The following is a 21135-nucleotide window of genomic DNA, read 5'->3' on the forward strand; positions in this document are numbered from 1 at the left end:
ATCGTTATTTCAATGTAAATCTTTTTATGTGCAACTCATGTATATTCCTATTTTTACATTTCCAAAGGATAATTAATTTACCGTCTTTTCTAATAGTTTCCAGAAATTATACATGAACACTACTACTGTTACTATTTGTACTGTCTGATTTTATGGCCAATTTGTAACACATTTCTGCTAAATACCACCACATAATGCTGTATAAAAGGTGAACTAATTTACAGATAAAAAAAATGAAGAGCTAAAGCTTAAATTATATACTGTACTACAATACTATCAAGTAGACGTGCACACAACATACGGCTGCCACTCATAGCTGTTAGGAGGTAACCCTGAACAGGCAGGAGCAAAGAGCTTTAACCATGGTAAATTACACCTGAAACAGGAAAATATTGTACATAAATGTAATGATACATCATAACATACTAGTAGTGGCAAACAGCAGCATACTGGTACGAAGAGACATTTTGACCAGTTAGTGTGGAAACGTATAACCCAACCCCAGGATTAAAATTCCCCTGCATCTGCTTTGAGCTACACTGGCATTCTAGAAGGGCAGTTTGGAAAGGAGGAAAAGACTGCTCAGGCTTAATGATGAGTACTAATAAATCTCCTTTTGCCTTCTGAAGAAATAAATGTTTAAATCTTAAAGACATCACCTGGAACTATTCCAAGAAAAGCAGTTAAAAAAAATGCATAGAATTATTTTAGCCAGTTTTTCACAGTTAGATGCTTAGCTGTTTGCAGATGCATGTTTTTAGAATAAAAAAAACCCAACTTTATCATAATAAACAGATCACGTGTATTTTCAAAGTTTCAGCAGCTAACTCATAAGATGGAATGCAAGACTAAAGGATAAAGGAATCCAGCCTTTCTGCAACACAGCACCAGAATATTAAAACTACATTTTCTATGCAAAAGCTTAAATTAGGTGCAAATCTGTATATAACTAATCTTATTTTTTAATAAAAGCTTTAATTAAAGCTTAATGAAACTCCACAACGAACATCCTGAATTAAATGCTGCAAAGGTACAAACAGATTGCACAGGCAGGAAGGAGAGGATGAAAAAACTCTACTACCCGCAAGAACTGGGAGAACATTTAGAAGAAAGGCACCACGATATGAAGGCCTTGTCCATCAAGTTTACCATTGTGACAAGCAGTCCTGGAGTTCATGCCATGAAACACTAATCCTGGAAGTCCAGGCTGCAATAGTGGGTAGGAATATCCAGCTATACCTACAAGTCAGGTAATCTGCAGGGTGCACTACAGTCCGCAAAGTATTTTCCAACCCCTACTGGCCAGTTATGCAATTTATGTGAAAACTCTGCCTTTTTTTTAAAAAAATAATTATAAAACCATGCCATGTATATACATCTATATCATGTAAAATATAGAATATAAATATACATTGCAGTGCTATATATACACTATGTATTATACATTACAATATACTATATTTTATGTGGTGTATATGTATTATATATTTAAAAAATAACCAAACTTCCACATAAACTGCTCAGCTGGTTAACTGCATAGTACACATAGTATATAGACAGTTATACATAGAGAGAATATATGTTTATTTTTAAATACATATTTATATCATATCTATGTGCCTATATGTATGTATGTAAATAAAAGCAGGCACATACTCCAGCAGTACCTAACAATAACTTTTAGAAGTAAAAACCAGTTTAGACTCCTATTTACAGTTAACTATCAGCCTCTTTTGAAAGAAACAATACATGCAGCTGTTTGGCAAACCACAGTAAACTAGGCTGTGCTAACAGCGCATCTGTTGTTGCGCCTGTTGAGGAAAAAACTGAGCTAGAAAGGGCATCTGCTAATTTAAAAATAATTATGTGACTACCTGCAATCATATCCTGAATTAGATTAAAAGATTAGATAAAATGAAATGGAAATATTTTGTTTTACAGTAAACATGCAAAGCTAGCTATCATTTCATGTACCGGGTAACTAATGTTCCAACAAAACAGCAGGGTGGAATAACTCACAATATAAAGAAAACGAAAAGCCCGGAAGTTACTTGCCTAGAAGGAACACTGTATAGGACAACGATATATTCCCCTTTGACAGGAAAGAAGCCTCAGATTTGGCCCTATGTCTTTAAGTATTCTGGTTCTGTACATGCTGGAAAAATAACATTAAGTTTCTCAATAAGTTAACAGCATCCTGAGCCCTCCTGGCAGATGACTCTGCAATGAGACCCAAACAATGCAAGTATTCATTACTGTATTTTATTCTTATTGACTTTTAAAGAGCATATTCCACAGCTTTTCATTTCAGAAATCCAGTGATGCTTACTCTTGCCCCATACTTACCTGAAGGATTTCCTTTAGATGGGGTCTCTTAAGTTTTAAAAGGGCATCAGCTTAAAACTTACGGTAAACCAAAAAAGTTACATTCTGCTGTGCACACATTTCAACATTTGGGTGGTTATACAGGGCAGGGGACATTAAACATTTTGAATTAAGACTGTTCCATAACAAACAACCCCACCTTAAAGCAAAAAGATGGATATTAAACTAAAAACATGTACTGTTTTTTTTCTTACTGACTCTCACTAAGGTCTTTGGTAATGTTATTATGATTATTAAGCAAATGCAGCCCTTGGCAACTAACTGATAACACATATTGACACTTGCCTACTACACATGGAAAGAAATGCTCAATTTGCTTTTATGACTGGCAGTTTTATCTAGTGAATGAACACTGATTGCCAAAGAAGCTAATAGCCTAAGTAAAATTAAGAAAAGAAAAAAAAAGAATCAAAAAAGTTTAAGAGACAAAATGTGAGCAAGAGGAGTTTTGCTCCAACTTAGAGCTGGAAAATAAATTAGTATTTCACACCCACGGACATAAAAAGTACAACACAGCAGAAGCTACAGTTTCACCAGAGTATTAAAGAATTGGCAAGAAGAAAAACCAGACTTTCATCAAGCCTTACAACACAACAATATAAACTGAACAGTCATGTTACATTCAAAGGACAAGCTAAAGAGATCAAAAGCTTAGTGTTAGCTACCCAGTGTGGCAGCTTCTATATATTTCATGGGAAATGCTGAAACAGAGCAAGGTCTTAAAAAGATTAGTCAGGATGAGTTTGGTACAATGCTCTGGGTGATGCTGTGCTTGTGTTAATGTGCTCTGAATAATTAGAAAAGATAAGGTGGGCACCTGAAAGAGATAAGGAGACCATGAGTCAGGAAATCGCTGAATTAAGAAAGTTGAAAGGTTTACTCCACCTACATCCCACCTATTATGAACAGGATGATTAGGTGTCAAAATCAAATTATGTATGTAAAGATGTTGTAACCTCATGCGAAAACTGTATAAATTACATGACTTTTCATGGAAAACTTTGGAGCTAGTTTGTCTGGTGTGAATCGGCTAGCTCCCCGGCATTTCATGACATAAATACCTTTGCTGCTTAAAGACAAAATTAGCCTCTGAGCAGTTACTCTGTACCAGTTTGGCATCACTGTTTACGCAAAAGGTATAAGGAAAAGTGTTTATAATTAACCAGTCTTGTTTTCTCCTTAGAAATGATGTGTTAAACAAGCTTGATAAGGGAAATGTTACCAATTGCCTACTCTAAAAAATAAAAATTTGCACTAGATTAAGTATTTGTACAAACATATTCCTTTTTTATCATATTAGAAGTGTCTTCAAATCTCATAAAGTAATGGTACAAATCCCACCCATTAAAAAAAAACCAACTTAAAAAGTTTTGTATTTGACTCGGAAGTTTTGGCATGTGAAACACATTCAAGTAAGATTTTCAGTTCCATAAAGCCATTATCCACTCCACCCCACCCCACCCCCCCTCCATTTTCTTAAACTTTAGAGACTACGGCAACCTAGTTCTGACAAGTCTAGAGTTAAATAGTCAATTACAGAACTCAGCAGTTCAAGTCTATCTGGGATGCTTTCACATGACTAATGTTGAAACACAGACTGGTTTCAGCTGGGATACAGTTAATTTTCTTCCTAGTAGCTGGTCCAGTGCTGTGCTTTGGATTTAGTGTGACAATAATGCTGATAACACACTGATGGTTTAGTTGTTGCTCAGCAGTGCTTACACTAAGTCTGGGACTGTTCGGTGTCCCATGCTCTGCCAGGAGCAGGTGCACAAGAAGCCGGGAGGAGACACAGCCAGGACAGCTGACCCAAACTAGCCAAAGGGATACTCCGTACCATATAACATTATGCCCAGTATATAAACTGGGGGGAGTTGGCTGGGGGCCACTGATCGCTGCTGGGGGACTGGCTGGGCATCGGTCAGCAGGTGGTAAGCAGTTGTATTATTGTGCAGCACTTGGTTTTTTTTTTCCTTAAGTTTTATTCCCTTCTGTTTCTTTCTCTTCTTCATTACAATTATTATATTTTATTTCAATTATTAAATTGTTCTTATCTCAGCCCACGAGCTTCACCTTTTTTCTGATTTTCCCCCCCTATCCCACTGGGGATGCGGGGAGTGGAGGGAGAGAGCAGCTGTGTGTACTTCTTTGCTGGCTGGGGTTAAACCACAACAAACATTAAGAAACATCTGCAGTACATTTAGTAGCTATAAATACTAAGACTTTTCTTTTCTTTTTTTTTTTTTTAAACAAAAGTAGTAAGCATTCCTTGTGGAAAACTGTCAAGACAGGTTCATCTCAAGAGATAATAATTTTCCTCTCAACATTCTTACACTTTGATACAAGTGTGTATCAAAGCCACTAACCGAGAGGACATGAAAATGTGAAATAAAAGGCTGATAAAAATTTACTTAGTCTGGAAGAAAAAAAATACACACTGTCAAAAATAATCCTTTCCCCCACGTTATTTTTTGGCAAGGCAGCATTCAGTTGACACTGAACATGGGTAAGGATGCAGCTTGGACACAGATTTTATTCTTTTGTAATGCAATACCGAAGATGGCTCTTACTTTTCTCAACTTCCAAATTAAGTGTTGTGGGAAGTAACTGAAAACACTGATAGGAATTTTTGCTCTGAAACATGACAATCTTCAACTCTGAGTATTATGTGAATCAGAAAAGTTTAATTCTGTTTTGTATGCTTGGTATGGAAAACAACAAACCAACCCCTTGAGCCTGAGCATCTTTATTTCTTTAATTCCCTTAAAGCCTTTTGATAACTATTTGTGAGGCACTAAATTCCCGCCAACCCACACATTAAGGCTAAACAATATAGACTACTTTGTTTGAGGGAGGTGGGTAAGGAAAACCGTTGGCAAGATTGATCTTCACACCATAATAATAAAAGAAAAGCTATATAATGAAGTCTTTAAAATAAACCCAAATGCTACATATAAATGTGCGCAACAGTTCATATAATGCAATCCTGCACATTTCATTCTTCCTGAACATATTCATTTTCCTTTTTAGGATAAGTGCAAGTGATGAGAGCTCTCAAAGCCTGAAAATTTTGCTTTACTCACTATAAAACATACTGAATAAATTGAACTTGAATAAAGTTAGATATACAAAAAGCTAATGATTCAACTGCATCTATTGCTACTTATGGGTATTCTCTCAAGTTTTTCTAAAACGTTTAAAATCTTTCAGAATTTTTTTTTTTGGGGGGGTGGGGAATAGGAACAAAAAAACCCAACCAAGAGCCCCAACCCCAAATTCCTTAGTTTTTAGAAATTCATAATCTGGTATCTGTAATTCAGTGACAGATCTGGAAGGATTAGACCAAACACGACCTCTGAACAGTCTTTCAAATTCTAAATCGGGACCAATTCCCCAACGACGTGAAGACACAATGTACAGAACCTGTTTAATAAATCTTAGTATCATTCTGAGAAGTTAAAATAAAGCCCCCAAAAAACAAATGTCCAAATCATAATGCGTCAGCAGCACATGCAAGCATTTGAGTGACAGATAAATTATAGAAAAAAAAACAACCAACCAAAAAGTGAAAAGCTAAACTTTTTGAAACAAGCCAAATGGTTAGTACATCTTACTTCTGCAACTATTTGTCATTTCTTCACTCCAGTTGGCTGTTAACTGCTTTACAGAGATCTCATGTAATGTTGTATCAGTATGATAATATAGTTAGAACAGTGACATGATGCTTCAATTAGATACGTTACTTAGACACCCATAAACCTATAAAACTAAAGCAAGTAACAGAAAGGTCACCACTGTATCTGTAACAGCACTCCCACACACACAACCTCCCCCCAAAAGCACCCAAACCCTTGTATGTTGAACCTAGGAAAAGCCAAGACATGCACCAGAACACTACCAACGCAACATCAAGGTGCCTCCCTGTCTTAAGGACACTACACATCATTGGCAGAATAAAATCAAAAAATCAAATCAAGTTACAGGTTTCACTGTACACCATGGAAATAAGAATAATTAAAACATCTTTCAATCAAATTTACTTCAAAAGACTATAAACAAAAATAAAGTTACTTCATCGGAAAATAACAGTTGTAAGTCTGCTTTGGTACAGAAAACACCAACAGAAAATAACGATAATCTAAAGTAAGAACTATTACTTTACCTGCAAACTACACGTAACAGGACTACAAGCCAGAGGTGTTTTGTTACCAAAATTCTCAGAACAAGAAACAGTCCAAAGAAAGACAAACGTACTGCTCCTTTTGAGATTTTTTGCTACCTTGAGATATACACCACAGAACTTGTTCACAGCACCCTTTAGAATATCACTTAGTTTCATGCTGACAACCTGAAAGCTGGTGTTTCTTACATCTGTCACAACAAGCAGGCACAGCAATACTACTTCAGAACAGGTATTTTAGCATTAGTTACTACATACTGCCACGCAGATAAGGAAGTGTAAGTTAAATATGGAAAGAACAATCATGATTTAATGACAAGTTTTTCATAGAGAAATGTATTGCCCAAATTGCACAAGAATGACCAGTGTTGAGTCTGAATTCTAAACGCCACAGAACTACACCAAACTATTAGTTTTCTCAGTGCTATGTTTGATAACCTCCAGCTCCAAACCTGTCTAGATTTCTAGACACTGTTATCATCACCATAGCTTACAGTTCTCCTTCCCCTGTTTATAGTGATTTTAGAACAACAAGGAACACTATTACACTTTTTATAGTCCAGATTTTCCCAGTCATTATCCAGTTACTAATCTCATATTTTCTCTGTCTAGTCAGTATCAAGAGTTAGATGCGTTAACTGTAAAAATTTTACCTTTTCTAATGATTTTTGGTTTTCCTTTTCTCTTCCTCTTCTTTGTTTTTGAAGAAGTTTCACAGTAATTACTGTTATTGGAATCTGTCTTAGATTCTGTATCAGAAGAGCGATTGAAGCTGGCACCAGGTGCAGATCTTTGACTCCTTAAAATTCTAACTGGCACCAAGCTTTCAAAGACAAAACTTCTCCCATTCTCTCTGTCTTCCGCTTCAGATTCTGCCGTGTCCTCTAAATCACTCAAGACTTTTGCTTTTTTAAAAGAAGGAGCGAGCTGCAGACCAGCTACTTTTCTGCTGTTCCATCTATCCAATTCAGAATCCACTTCATCCTCAGAGTTGCTCACCACAGGCTTATTATGTGCAGGTGTTGACTGGTCAGAAACTTTCTGACTGCTCCCATCTTCTGAATTATGGCTTTTGGAGTCATCCTCTGAAAAGTCTAGGGTGGGACTTTTCAGTTTGGGAGACGCAGCACGGACTGTCCCACGTAACTGTTTATGACCATTGCTTTGCCAGTTTTTCTGCTTCATCTGTGTGTCTGTCTCAGAATCTGAAGTTCCATTTTCAGATTCACTAACAAATTTTCTTCGTGCAACAGATAAACCAGATTGAGAAAGAATCTTCCTCTTGGTAAGCTGCTCTTCTATTTCTTTTTCACTTTCAGACTTTAAGCCTACATCATCCTCAGACCCCTCGAGTAACATCCGTCTGGCTGCAGCTGAGGCATTTCGGTGAGGCAGTTTTCTATTCCTGCATCCAATGCCAATACTTTCTGAGCTTGAAATTTCTTCCTCCACATCACTCATTAGCCTTAACTTATTAGCAGCCACAGCAGCACTTCTGCGTGGAGTTTTTCTGTGTCTACCAGTACTATTACTGAGCGACTCAGATGTCACCACCGAAGAAGTATTTTCAGAGTCACTTCCATATAACTTTTTCCTGACAGTTTTTCTTATATTCCCATTCTCCTGAAGTGGTGCTCCTGTAAAGGGAGGGGGGGGGGGGGGGGGGAAGAGATTATTACCTTAAATGTAAAAATAGCAGCTTCTTAAGTCTTGTCAAATCTGGAACAGGTTCAACCCACAGACATAACAAATGAAATACACTCCTACTAATAGCTATGTACTTTTGTTATCTGCAAAGAGAAATTATTTAGCTAAGGTATAAATTTCAGCTTTATTCTAGTTTCGTGAAAACAAGGACTTCTTTACAAATTATTGCTTTTACTTTCATTAAGATACAAAATGCTGCAAAACATTCCCTCTCACTAGGCTCTTGGTTTCTGCCCTCCTCCCCTAAGTACTGGAAAACAACAACAAAAAAAAATCTTTTCAAAGTTGAGTGTAGTACTCTGAGAGCTTCAGAACTACCACCAATCAAAAAGTTAATGTAATGATTATTTTTTAAATTGCTGTATATGTAAAATATTTATTTACATATATACACACTTGTGTTACTGGCCATTCACAAGATAACTACTCAGATCTTACCTATCTGTTTTCTCTGAGCAGCTCGATTTCTAGTTATCCTACAATTGCTGATCTTTCTTCTACATACACCATTGTGTAGTGGAGGTGACACAAGAGCCACAGAGCTCTCTTTGCTGTCTTCTGAGCTACTTGTAGAGGATGAAGATGAAGAAGTAGATGAAGAAACCAAAGAACCTTCTATTTCACTTTCTGCTAAAAATAAATATTCAGTTAGAATTCTAAACATACAGTTAGCTTCCACTTAAGAGCTACATTTTGCTGGTCCAGGAAATCTTAAAAATTTCCTCATGATATTATCTTAAAATACACTATGATGTCTTAATGACTTACACATAGGAAACTGATAGCTCTAGAAAATATGCCACTCCATATTTATACAGTGTTCAGTGATAGGAATCTTCATTAGCCTATATTTAAGTTTCAAGTAAAATAACACAGCTGTTTCCAAATAAGAGAATTAAGAGAAAAGCATGTTAAAAAATAACAAAACATAAGCTGACAAATCTATTTTACCAGAACTTGCACTCTTATTCTTTCAAAGAAGCTGAGTTTTTGTCAAGGTGAGATGGAGGGGAAGAAGGAAAAGACAAGAAGGCTTTTATGTCTCAGGGACCTTTTGTTATTTACTAATTTTGGATGACAATTTTAATGTAACATATATGGGAATATAGCCTGTATTTTATGTAGTACCAATTATCAAATACACTACATCTTCCTCTAAAATAAGAAATATCCATTCACTACAACCACTTTTGCAGAAGAGCTGCTTGAAACAAAGAAATTCCATTATTCTATTTGGTAAGACTTAAAGAGCATCAAGTGACCAAGTAATCATCAGTCTTACTCCACTCAGCTTTGTTATGAATACCCATATAAAAGCTGCAAAAAAAAATACCATCCATTTGACTGCAAAATGGATATACAACGAAGACAGCTCTGTGGAGCAAATTATCCCACTGACCAATTTCTGCTTAGGTGCAAGCTTTTTCATTAATAGAAGTTAAGTAAGCTCAATGCATTCCATGGGATTGTAAAGCAAATGCTTCTGTGTTTAGTACACAGATCTTTTTATAACATTCAATAATGTAATAAGTGTCCAAAATTCATTAATACACACAAAATTCTGTATTACACAAAAAACAAACTGCATAGAAATCTTGTCTAAAAAATTTCACATAAATGCAAACCTTGCTTAACAACTTGGAACATAATTGTAAATTACGACAATTATAAAGGAAGGGAAACACTGAAAAATTCGTTGATATGACCAAGATTAAAATCCTCATCTGAAACAGATTCGATTTCTGACCTGATGATAATGCAGAACAATTTGTTAGTGTTGTGGATCTAGCTTTTCCATTCCTTTCAAAGGATGCCAGGCATGCAGAATCAGAGGATTCACCAGAGGAACTATGGTTGTAATTTCTAGCATTCGGTTTATGGCTTGCAACACAGGCGGCTCTGCTTGAGGTAGGTTGAGTGAAAGAATCTTCCTGCTCAGATTCAATTTCTGCCTGAGACTTTAATGGTTTCTGCTTCAAATTTCTAGTGAAAGGGGAAAGAAGTAAAAGCAATGCAAGTTGTAACACCATGAGAAATAGTGGCAACTATTTTAACAATATTTCTCCCTGAAAGTTTAATTAACTGTATGCCATATGATTTTATGGAAGGGTCCTTAGATTTGTGAGTTAACATGGTGCGGGACAATTTTAACTTTGACTAGGATAAGTATTAACTACTTTTAATTAAAATAACAGTCTACACTCCTAATGAAGTTACACATGAGGAGACATTCTTTCTCTGCTCCGAGAAACAAGTTAATACTGGATGCCTTCTGGACAGCAACATCCTGTTATCGTTTACCAGGAAATTGCAACGGCAGCCTCAATTTCTGTTGGAATTCCCAGTCTCCTGTTAATTGCACACAAGGCTCAAACTAAGTGCTATGCATACTAACGTTATTCCACAATAAACTGAGTTCCAAAGACACAAATAAGGTGTATCTTTAAAGTTTACTGTCTAATGTAAAACACATGCTTGTAGAGAAACTCACCAAATTGATTCTTCCTTACTATACACGTTAGTGTGCTACATGCAGTCGTGATAAGTCACTTCTTTTCACATTTAGAACTATTTTATCAGTTGCCCCCTTACAGTCACAAGTTTTCAGATATTCATCTAGGCACACAAGGTATATATGCTCTTCCTGCTATCCAAACACTCTCCCAAATACTCCCAAACCTCAGCCCTGCTGACCACCGTTGACTTGTTTACCAGTCACATACAATTCTTCAGATACAAACAGAAATGTCGTTTCAATGGAAAATTTCTGTCTATCCTGATTGTTTGTATCTTTATTTCTCCGGAAAGAAATGAGAACCCAGGGAATAATCCCAGTAAAGCTTAAAGCCCACTGCTAGGTATGCCTGTAGTATAATCCAACATGTATACGTAACACAATTGCAAAGTGCAGAAGTAATCCACTGAAACTGTAACAGAAGAAAATCAAACACGGCAAAGTAATGTATTCTTAGATATTTTTCTTTCTTTTCTTTCTTAATACTCCTATTCCTGTCCTTTCATTGCCAGATGAGAAAAGCTGGACAATAGCAGGAAGGTATAAAATCAAGTTTCCAAGATTTTGGTTTTACCTCACTTCATCCCATATGCAAATTAAGAATACATGAGATAATTGTGTCAATCAGCCGTTGTCTCAAAGGCTTGTTTTCCTTTGAAAGAGAAAAGACATCTCTAGCTACCAACAGAATGCTACATTAAGTGAAAATTTCTATGAATTCCATAGGACTGACTTTCTTCTGTGCATGATAAAACACATGACATATGTAGCTTTGTAATCTCCATAAAATATACAGCAAGTAAATCTTTGTTTCCTTCCTCCTTATTTCAGAGTAAATATTCATTCCTCAACTGATTTAAAAAAAGAAAAGCAAAACCCCCAACCTTTTCTACTCTTCATTGCCTTTGGTATTTCACAGCCAGTTTTATACTACAAAAAAACCACTTTTTTTTTTTTAGTATGTCTTTCCTACTGCAGGAGAAGTAATTGTACAGTCTCACTGAAGTTAGCTAGCCATTTAATAAACCCATCGGTCTCTTCTTAGTAGACTAAATGTGACAGTCAATATGAACATTAGTCAGCTGTGATATATATCTACATCTTCGTAATTTCATTACCTGAGCATTTTGGTAGGATGTTGCACTGAGCTTTGATTATGAAATCTTCTAGTATACCTCTGGTTTCTTCGTAGTTTTTCATTCTGTTTCTGACCATTTTTGAAGTCTGAAACAATCCGTCTTATTTTCTCTTCAAATAGTGCTGACAATCTCAAGGTCATACTATAAATCTAGGTAAGGAAGTGGCTTATATTAAAAACAGAACCTTTCATCCAAGAATAAACATTTCTAAAATTAAAACCTGTACAGAAAATAGAAAAACCACAGCATGCAATCCTATGCAACTAGATAAACAAGAAATAAACATATTAAGTATTTCTGTCATACTTCCCCCCCACTATCTATCCAATCAGCAGTGTTATCAAAAGTACTGATAAACAAACCAATTCCAAAATAATACTTCATTTCATTAACACAAGCATAACCCCCCCAATATTAACAGCTACCTTTGACTTTTTGTTTGGAGTATAAGATTTTGCATTACTAAATATCAGTCTTATATCTTTGCACAGTTCCATTGGAGTGTCGTAATTTCCAGCTTCCAGAGTTTCTTTCACTGTGCCAAAGTCCATTGGAGTGTCTATAATATCTCTGTAATCCTAGACAAAACATATGAAAACAAAATCCCAGAAGGCATAAAGGACAACCACCACTTATCAATTTTATTTCTGTAATTTAAGGGTAACTAAGATGACCCCAGATTATCTTAACCATCAGCTGAAAACAGAAGCACCTAACCAGCTGACAGCAATACTTCTGCTGAGCTTAGTTGATGTGAATTCTCCACCACATTATCCCATACAAACTCTTGCTCATTTTCAAGGTGGTCTTCAGAATTTCTGAAGGATCATGCGTTCACACAACATCACATGCTTGCATATGCAGATTTCAAGTTTCAGTTCTCCCAAGTTTCCTCAATAAAAGCTACCCAGTAACAATGGGTCAATGTTTTTATTGTTAATCAAAATGAGACTGCCCTTAAGTAGTCATGTAATCCTTTCCCTGATGCATTTTACTATGAGAAACAAATTGATCTGGGTTAAGAAAAAAACAAACAAAAAAAATTCCAAAACTCAAATCAAAACACATCTATCTCTCCTCTTAATGAATTTTAGAGAACCTCAAGATGTCTTTAAAACCTGAAGTGAGACCTAAGATATGAAGTCCATATGAAGACTGTTGCATGCTTGTTAATAAGTTTTTTTTCCTTTCTTGAAAGTTTATTGGGTTTTTAGACAAAAGAGACTGAAGAGTTATTAGGAATACCATGAACAGCTAAGAGAAAGAAAAGAAACAACCCAAAGTCATAGCTTAGGCTCAGTAAACAGATTTTGTAGATTGTCCCTCAAGAAACTAGTTTTAATTAAGAACATACAGAGTTATCTAAAATTATTTCCCTATAAGGGACAGTAAGAAAGCAAGCAAAAAAAGACTGAGTCGTTTCAAACCATATTTAAAGTATCAGGATATTTTTGGACACCATCACCACTCTACAGTTGTTTTGTGTTCTGTGTCAATATTTTTATGGATGTTACATCTTGACGCAGCAGAGCATACAGCACGTAGTTCTAAGCACAAAGCAATGCAAACTTCTTTCAGCGGTTTGGGACTAAAGCCAAACAAACACGAAGAGAATAAACAGCTGCAAGAGCAATGTGGAGATCTTACTATGATACCAAACACCAAAAGAAAAAACCTAAGTAGTATTTGTATTTTACAAGGTTAATAAGAACAACTTACAGGATATTGATCTAAATCAACTGGCTGCCTGAAAGGCTCAGAATCTTCACACTGGAAAATTAAGTTCACCAGCTCCATACACTGCTTCTTCCAACAGTTTTCATCATAGCCATTTTTCACACTTCTTCCTTTTTTGAAGCCCCGTCCCTTGGAAAGAAAGTTAGAAAAAAAGCATTACTGAAATATAACAAGAAAACCTAAACCTGATAATTTCTCTGAAATTATTTCTGTAGCAGAAAACACACTTCCAAATGTATTGTATTACAACAAAAAGGGCACTACAATACTAGCAGATGTTTTGCCTAACCTTTATTAATTAACTGACAAATTACACACTTTTACTATCTTTCAAGGTTTTTTTACTAAATAACTAAGGCACACAAAAATACACCTTCTGATACCAAATTTTTCTCAAGATGATTTTAATAATATCCATCACTCAAAATATTTTTTTGAAGCATCTCAGCTGAATAATGGTTTTACTTCAGTATCATACAGATAACTGAAAACTGTTACACTGGACAGCACTGGTATTAAACTCGTACGTAGTATTTTCCTAGAAAACTATGCAGAACAAGTACAGAAGCATTAAATGACCAAAGATCTATTTAAGCAACGATTTTACTTCCTTAGTATCATCGGAAAAACTATGTTCTATAACACCGAGCAACAGCCTCACAGAATTTCAATACAGTCTGCTAATCAGTTCTTCCCGCCGGACCTGAATTGAGTATATATAGTAAAGATTAGTTAACTCACTTTTCTTCTTCTGTATGATGTTTGTGGAAGACATTTTTCATCATCCTGCACAAAATAAAAATCAATCATCTTAAAAATTAAATATGAAAAAATAGGTAATGGGTGCTCAAAGTATCGTTAGATTTGATACTGTGATAAAAACAGATTTTTATTCTAATTTCTCTCAGTAAGACGGAAGATGAGCACATATAAAAAATAACACATATATACACACATAGCATTTGAGAGACTTGGAAAGACAGACCCTGGGTACCACCTGAAGATTCCCAACTGCAACACTTGTCCTTAATACAAAGGGAAAAAACACCACCAGAAATTGCAATGAAAAGATACCTATCAGCTTTGAACCTCAGTGACTAAAGATTGTAAACAATTTAATTCAGTGATAATACACGTCATAAAACTTTCTGAGTATTTTCTTGTCCTGAGTTTAGGAAAAGACATCTTGTGATCAAGTTACTTTTGGTAAAAAGAAAAAACTTACAATGTGTGATGCTGAAGAAGTGAGAAAGAGAACTAAAAGGACTCGGTGTAATTTCCTCCCTACATATTAGCTTGCAAGGGCAAGCAGCTGCTTTCCAACTTTATGAAGTCTTTTTCATAAATGCCAAATTAGAAATCAAGATGTGAAAAGAAGACATCCGTTTGGGCAAATTTGGGTACACTATTAATAAACATACAGCACTGCAACAGTGAATATTTACCTCTACCAGATAAAAGATAAATACACACTATTAAATTCTCAATGAGGCATGCACATCTGATGCATGATTCATATTATGGTATACAGAGATACTGAGCTAAAGCATCACTGCTATAGTTACCAACTTGTCAGCTTTTAGCGTTTATGACTACATGAATAACAATTTTGACCTTACAAATAGACAGATGCATATAATACAATGAAAGACTATACTCTCGAAATATTTATATTACATTACTGCACATGAACACGTTTCAGAAATACAGTGGCACTCGCAAAACTTGAAATAATTGTTCTAGTTGTTGGCATACAGCCACAGCACAAAAATGCTTATTTGTTATACTTCTTAATGAATACTGACAACTCAAAATTATTTTAATAAAGCATCTCCTCACATCATTCCCCACATTCACAACATATTCCGTGTTTATATTAGCTATGTAAATGTCTAGATATAAACAAATATCTCTATAAAAATAACTGAACAATTTTATCAAAAATAATTGAAGGCTGGTGTTATTTTCTTACAACCATACATTACTGAAATTATTCATTAAAAAAGCTTACCAGATCAGCATCAAGACAATCTTGTTCATCATCTGTTGTGCTACATAATTCAAAAATGTTTGTACAGTCCTGATCACTGTAATGCAATTAAATCTCTGTTACTGGAATAGCAAAAACATAGTTATCATTTCCTAGATTAAACCCAGCCACAGCCAAGAGCTACACAAACTGAAAGACAGTAACTTAAAATTAAATGAAATATAAAAATCACATGATGATTATACTACTAAGAAAGTCACATTACATCTGAAAACCTGCTGTACTGTGCATTTCAGAAAATGGGAGGGAAGGAGGGTGAAATTAGCACTAGGGATTTGAAAGGTGTCTTCACACCTGATTTACTTGCAGGAAGACTGCCTAAACTAACATCTTTTAAAATAAACCTTTCAAATTAACCAAGTCAGAAAAGCTGCAACAGGAACTTCTACAGATGCTAGACAGCACAGAACTTACTTTATAGGTTGAGCTACTTTCATGTCAAGTGACGTTTTGATACTATAAATACCAGTGAAGGCTACTAAAGGAAAAAGTTAAACCGTATCTATGCTGAACATTTAAGTATTTCCCTGGTCAAGATAATAGTCAAAGAGAATTATATCACTGTCCTGCAGTGCACTGAAAAATAGTAAGAAATGAAAAGAAGCAGCATTCACAACAAAGGGATATTAGGATGCTTATACTCTCCCACCATTTAAGAGTGCAAGTATTCAAGCACTATTTAGATTAAAATGTCACTTACTTGATAAACTTTAAGAGCTGGTTAGTGATCTTTTTTGCAGCTCTAGCAATAGCACTCCCAGGTTCATTGAAGGTCCTAGCATTGCTTTCAATATATCTTACTTCCCAAACCAATGCAGAGATCCTCCTTAAAATTAAAAATAACACTGCACCTTTAACACTAAGCTGAAAAGCTTTAAAATTGCAAAAATTAAATCTTGGTAGTTTTCTGTGCCCATCAGATTAAGATATATGTCCTTTGTTTTAAATCTCATTAGACCAGTCTCAAACTTCTCATTCACATGCAAAACTGATATGCATATATGTATACAGATATTCACTCAAGGAAGGAAAACCAACAATGCACATCTTTGCTCACTCGTTTTCCAACTCGTTGATAATTCATCTTCAGAAAGTTTGTGAAATTCTAGCATACTTTGGTTTCATTCTTGAAATTCCATTAATAAAACTAGCCAAGTAAGCACTAGCATTTGTTACCATTAAATTATAAAACATCACTGAAATAATACTGAGGACTGTGGATTTCCTAGATGCCTTAAAAATGTATGCATTAAAAAGCTTACATTTGACCTCCTTCAAAAGGAGGGGAAAAAGTACTATTTAACCACCACCGTAAACTGTAACATTTATTCTGGAAACATCAGAAGCTTGTCACAAGGCCCTGTCAAATGGAACACAAGTTCCGTAGTTATCTTAGTAATTAATCTTAACTAATAAACAAAGGCACAAACAATTAAGAGAGTGGCAATAAGCTTAGTCCAATTACATTTTTAAAAGACAGCCATGATGTTTTTTTTCTGTCTTCCCTCAAATACCTTGCTTTGAGGCCAACTGAGCAGTTTAAGCAGTGCCCTCTGTAAGATGACAGATTTATAGAAACTGCTACAAATTAAAATTGTAACTTGATAGAAATGAGCTAGCACAACTATGCAATTTCATCATCCATTTTACCAATTTCTTGTAGCTGTGAAACAGATGCCCCAAGTTTGCAGCTCTCTACCTACAGAATTTCAAACTATTTTCCAAGGCATTACTTCAAGTCTTACATAGGAGGAAAACACACTGAATTCAAGTCCAGATGAAGAACATCCTGAAATTTCTTTTAGAGCTATTGGATACCCAGTGGATCCAGCAAACCAGAACTATACAGTTTCTTCCCTCTTTCTCTACCATAATTTTCTATAATCTAAAATACTGGTGGTAATATTTAACATTTCAGCTCTGTGTTTAAGGCCATTTCTGAAAGTATTAAGCGCTTAAGAGTTTAAACCTCTTCAAATTCAAAGTAACTGAGGTACAGTACTTCAAAAACTGAATTAAGTCTTCAGCATTGAATTAGCTTCAAATATCTTTTTTTAGTATTTACTAATCTTAAATAGCACATTTCTCAAAGAAAGAATGTCACTGCTTATTGCAACTCTGAAAACAGTACCAATATATGCTGAAATCAATTTCCTTAACTAAAAACCTTAATAATAAAAATCAATATAATGTTGCAGTTATCAAGCATCAGAGCCCTGCTACAGAACACTAGGAATGCTCAGTTCAGGCACCAGGCTATTGGTTTTCAGAGTGTTTGTAAAAAGAATAACTGTTCTTACTACAAAAGTTTAATCCTCTCACAACAGACAAACTCAAGGCCACATTCTCCCTTGTTTCCACTGCTAATACAAACCTGTAAAATCGGTTAGCCAGCCTTGTCCGAATAGTGTTCAGGTCTGTTGGATAAGCAATCACGGTACAGTACTTGGGATATGTACACAGGTCAACTGGACCGGCAAAAGCTGCTGAAATGTCTGTTAAGAAACAGCAAGATTAAACTATTTCAAGGCTTGTATGCATATGACAGTTGAGCCAGGTGTTCAATTGCCTTGTATAGTTATTCTTGATAAAACCAATGATGTGTAAGAATTAAAAAACCTCAGTACAGACAGAAAGAACTGCACATAAAAATGTATGAATTACAGTACTTCCATCACAGGGAATTTTAAAGGATGCCACGGATATTCCAGAGAGCTGGTTATAAATGTAATGTTAGAAGAAAAATACCTAAAGGGTAGATTACATGCTCACCGAGTGTCAGAAGCTGATCTATACCACTGATAATCCGCTCGCATGCTTCATCACGAGATTTCATCCCCCACTCCCCTTCTTGGGGTTTATACAGTAGCTTCTCCACCTCTTCGAAAGTCACAGAAACACTAGCTCCTAATTCTTCAGGCTGATCAACTGAAGAGTGATAGCAAACAGGAAAGGGTAACAAGTGAGAACACAAAAAACCAAGATAAATTGTTACATACTCACGCTAATTAAGTACTCATATGCTCATAACTGACAAAAAAATTCTTGCCTTAAAGTGGAGCTTAATGCTATGACTATGGGGAAAAAAAAGTACACAAAGTGCATAAACAGCAAAGACATCTTTTATTTGCCTTGTCTGCAGATCTGAGTTTCCTGAAGACTCTTTCCTCTCTTCATCTAAGCACTAGACTTAAAAGGACGTAAAATCAGAAGAACTGTCTGTATGCTTTCAGTTTAAATGCACGCCTGAAACTTCACAAGATCATAACTTAGTTTTAGTGAGCAAATTCGTGCCCCAAGCCTTCAAAAATGAGCAAGATAGGCAACATACTTTGTGACATTGTTCCTGACATTAACAACTGTTCTTTTGGACATTTAAAAAAAACGTTTGTTTTGAACATGGCAGATTGTTTCAAAGCACTAAGAATTAGTAAAAATATAAAGCTGTGAGGCACGGTTCTGTGGAAAGAGTCACGCTTCCAAAGACTAATGCAATCTGGCCAGTGCAGAATGACTGGGGTATCTTTCCCCCCTCAACTCCAGATTGTTTTTAGTATGTCTGCAGTTGCTGCATTTCCGTTGTTTTACATAAGCGAAGTTCCCAGAGTTCTTCATTTCATTTGAGCACTTGAAAAGGAACAAGCATGTGAACATTCCTCATCAGACACTGTGGGTAAGCAAGATCACTTCTTTGTACTAATTAGGACAACTGGAATTAGCAGATAAATAATTTGTTGTTAGCAGATTAATTCAACTGTATAAAGCATGTAGGTTTATAGCTAGAAACTAACAGTAATAACTTCCATTAGCTTCCGAGAGTCTGCCCATTAAAAATGAAAGCAAGAAAGAGAATAGGGTCCTTGTCAGTGTAACAGTAACTGTAATCCATGAGTATGTTACATACAAATTCTAAAATACATTTCAGCTAGAACTACTGTAGAGAAAAAAAACAACTAGCTTTAGTGAGGGATCTTCTAAGTTTATGAAAAAGAGTATTTTTTTCCTTCAGCGGAACAGTGTTGGTCTCAGCCTGTCATGGTTTAACCCTGGCTGGCAACTAAATACCATGCAGCCACTTGCTCAGCATCCACCCCTGCCTGCCCTGCCAGCAGGACAGGGAGTAGAATTGGAGAAGGTGGTAAAATTCAAGGGTTGAGGTAAGAACAATTTAATAACTGAAATAAAATAATAATATAATAATAATGGAAAGAGAAGGGGATAAAATCCAAAACCCACGTGACGCACAATACAATTGCTCACCACCACCCGCTGAATGATGCCCAGCCAGTCCCTAAGCAGTGATTGGCCCCACCTAGCCAAGTCCTCCGTTTATATACTAAACAACTAAAAACACCAGCGTGTTTTCAACGTTATTCTCATACTGAATCCAAAACACAGCACTGTGCCAGCTACTGAGAAGAAAACTAAATCCATCTCAGCCAAAACCAGGACATAACCCAAAGTAATTTCTAGTCTTCTGTTCATTATTGTGTTGATGGAACCTAACAGTATTTGTAATCCATTGAAATAGTACTAAAGATGAAGCAGTTTTTCAAGAAGCAAATGGATAAAATACAAAAAGGTACTAAGAAAAGCTGAAGGGACAGAGGTGACTCACTCAGATGATCCTTCTAACTTATCTTTGAGCCAAAAGAAGTTCTGCAACTTCCTGAAGACAACACAAACAGAAAGCACCAAGTAATGCTTCTACACCTACACAGGGTTGTGTCAAGAACTCAACATGGTTATCTGGTACTCTGCTGCATAAGTGCTCAAGAGGGATTTTCTCCTGCAGGAGTTAACAAGTAAAGCAGAATGACAGATAGAAAAAAACAAAACTCTGTCCTTCCCAACAAACATGTAAAGATCTCTGCTTTGTGTTCTTTGCAGCACCCTGGTGCATGTGACACAGAGGACTTGTCATAACCCCTGGCATGTTATACATCTCTCTCTACAGTATGACCATATGCATATGGGTCCCATAAAGCTGAACCCGCAGAAGGAGGGTTGCAGTGCTTACAGTACAGGTAGAGGCAGTTTATATACACAACAGCCATTACACACCAACAATGGTTTAGTAAGCAGGCTGCTGAAAACGGAACTGTCAGGTCCGTATGCACCACCTTTTCCTGGTCTCTACAGCATTGTCCCTGACAAGACAAGAGCTTGACATGCGATATTGTATCTTGAGAGCCATGAGACAAAACTTATGCTTGCAGGATACAAAAGGTAAGAAATTAAAAGTTGTGACCTGCCAGTTAGTCCAACTTCAGTGCTGTTCTTCTCCCATACATCTACTGTAAACTGTAGAAACATTTTGAAAGAAGAGTGGCAAATGCAAGGTACATCAATGACTTACATCTGTAAGTCATTCAATTGAAGAAAGAAAGAAAGAAAGAAAGAAAGGGATTTGAGGTTTAAT

General features: G+C 35.9%; 1 protein-coding gene across 2 annotated transcripts in view; it reads right to left on the reverse strand.

Moving 5' to 3' along the window:
* Nucleotides 1–21135, reverse strand: part of BRWD1 (bromodomain and WD repeat domain containing 1) — a 64310-nt gene that overhangs the window by 3566 nt on the left and 39609 nt on the right. Inside the window, exons 30-40 of one of the 2 annotated variants that reach the window (XM_037376545.1) lie at nucleotides 18486–18641; nucleotides 18088–18208; nucleotides 16414–16539; nucleotides 15675–15750; nucleotides 14405–14449; nucleotides 13646–13792; nucleotides 12352–12504; nucleotides 11906–12075; nucleotides 10020–10255; nucleotides 8711–8902; nucleotides 7219–8202 (exon numbers count right to left, since the gene is read on the reverse strand). In XM_037376545.1, the coding sequence (XP_037232442.1) occupies nucleotides 7219–8202; nucleotides 8711–8902; nucleotides 10020–10255; nucleotides 11906–12075; nucleotides 12352–12504; nucleotides 13646–13792; nucleotides 14405–14449; nucleotides 15675–15750; nucleotides 16414–16539; nucleotides 18088–18208; nucleotides 18486–18641 (2406 nt within the window). The remainder of the gene's footprint in view (nucleotides 1–7218; nucleotides 8203–8710; nucleotides 8903–10019; nucleotides 10256–11905; nucleotides 12076–12351; nucleotides 12505–13645; nucleotides 13793–14404; nucleotides 14450–15674; nucleotides 15751–16413; nucleotides 16540–18087; nucleotides 18209–18485; nucleotides 18642–21135) is intronic. The other variant, XM_037376546.1, reaches the window with a different exon arrangement.

The sequence above is a fragment of the Falco rusticolus genome, chromosome 2, assembly GCF_015220075.1.
Source record: "Falco rusticolus isolate bFalRus1 chromosome 2, bFalRus1.pri, whole genome shotgun sequence".
Taxonomy (NCBI): domain Eukaryota; kingdom Metazoa; phylum Chordata; class Aves; order Falconiformes; family Falconidae; genus Falco; species Falco rusticolus.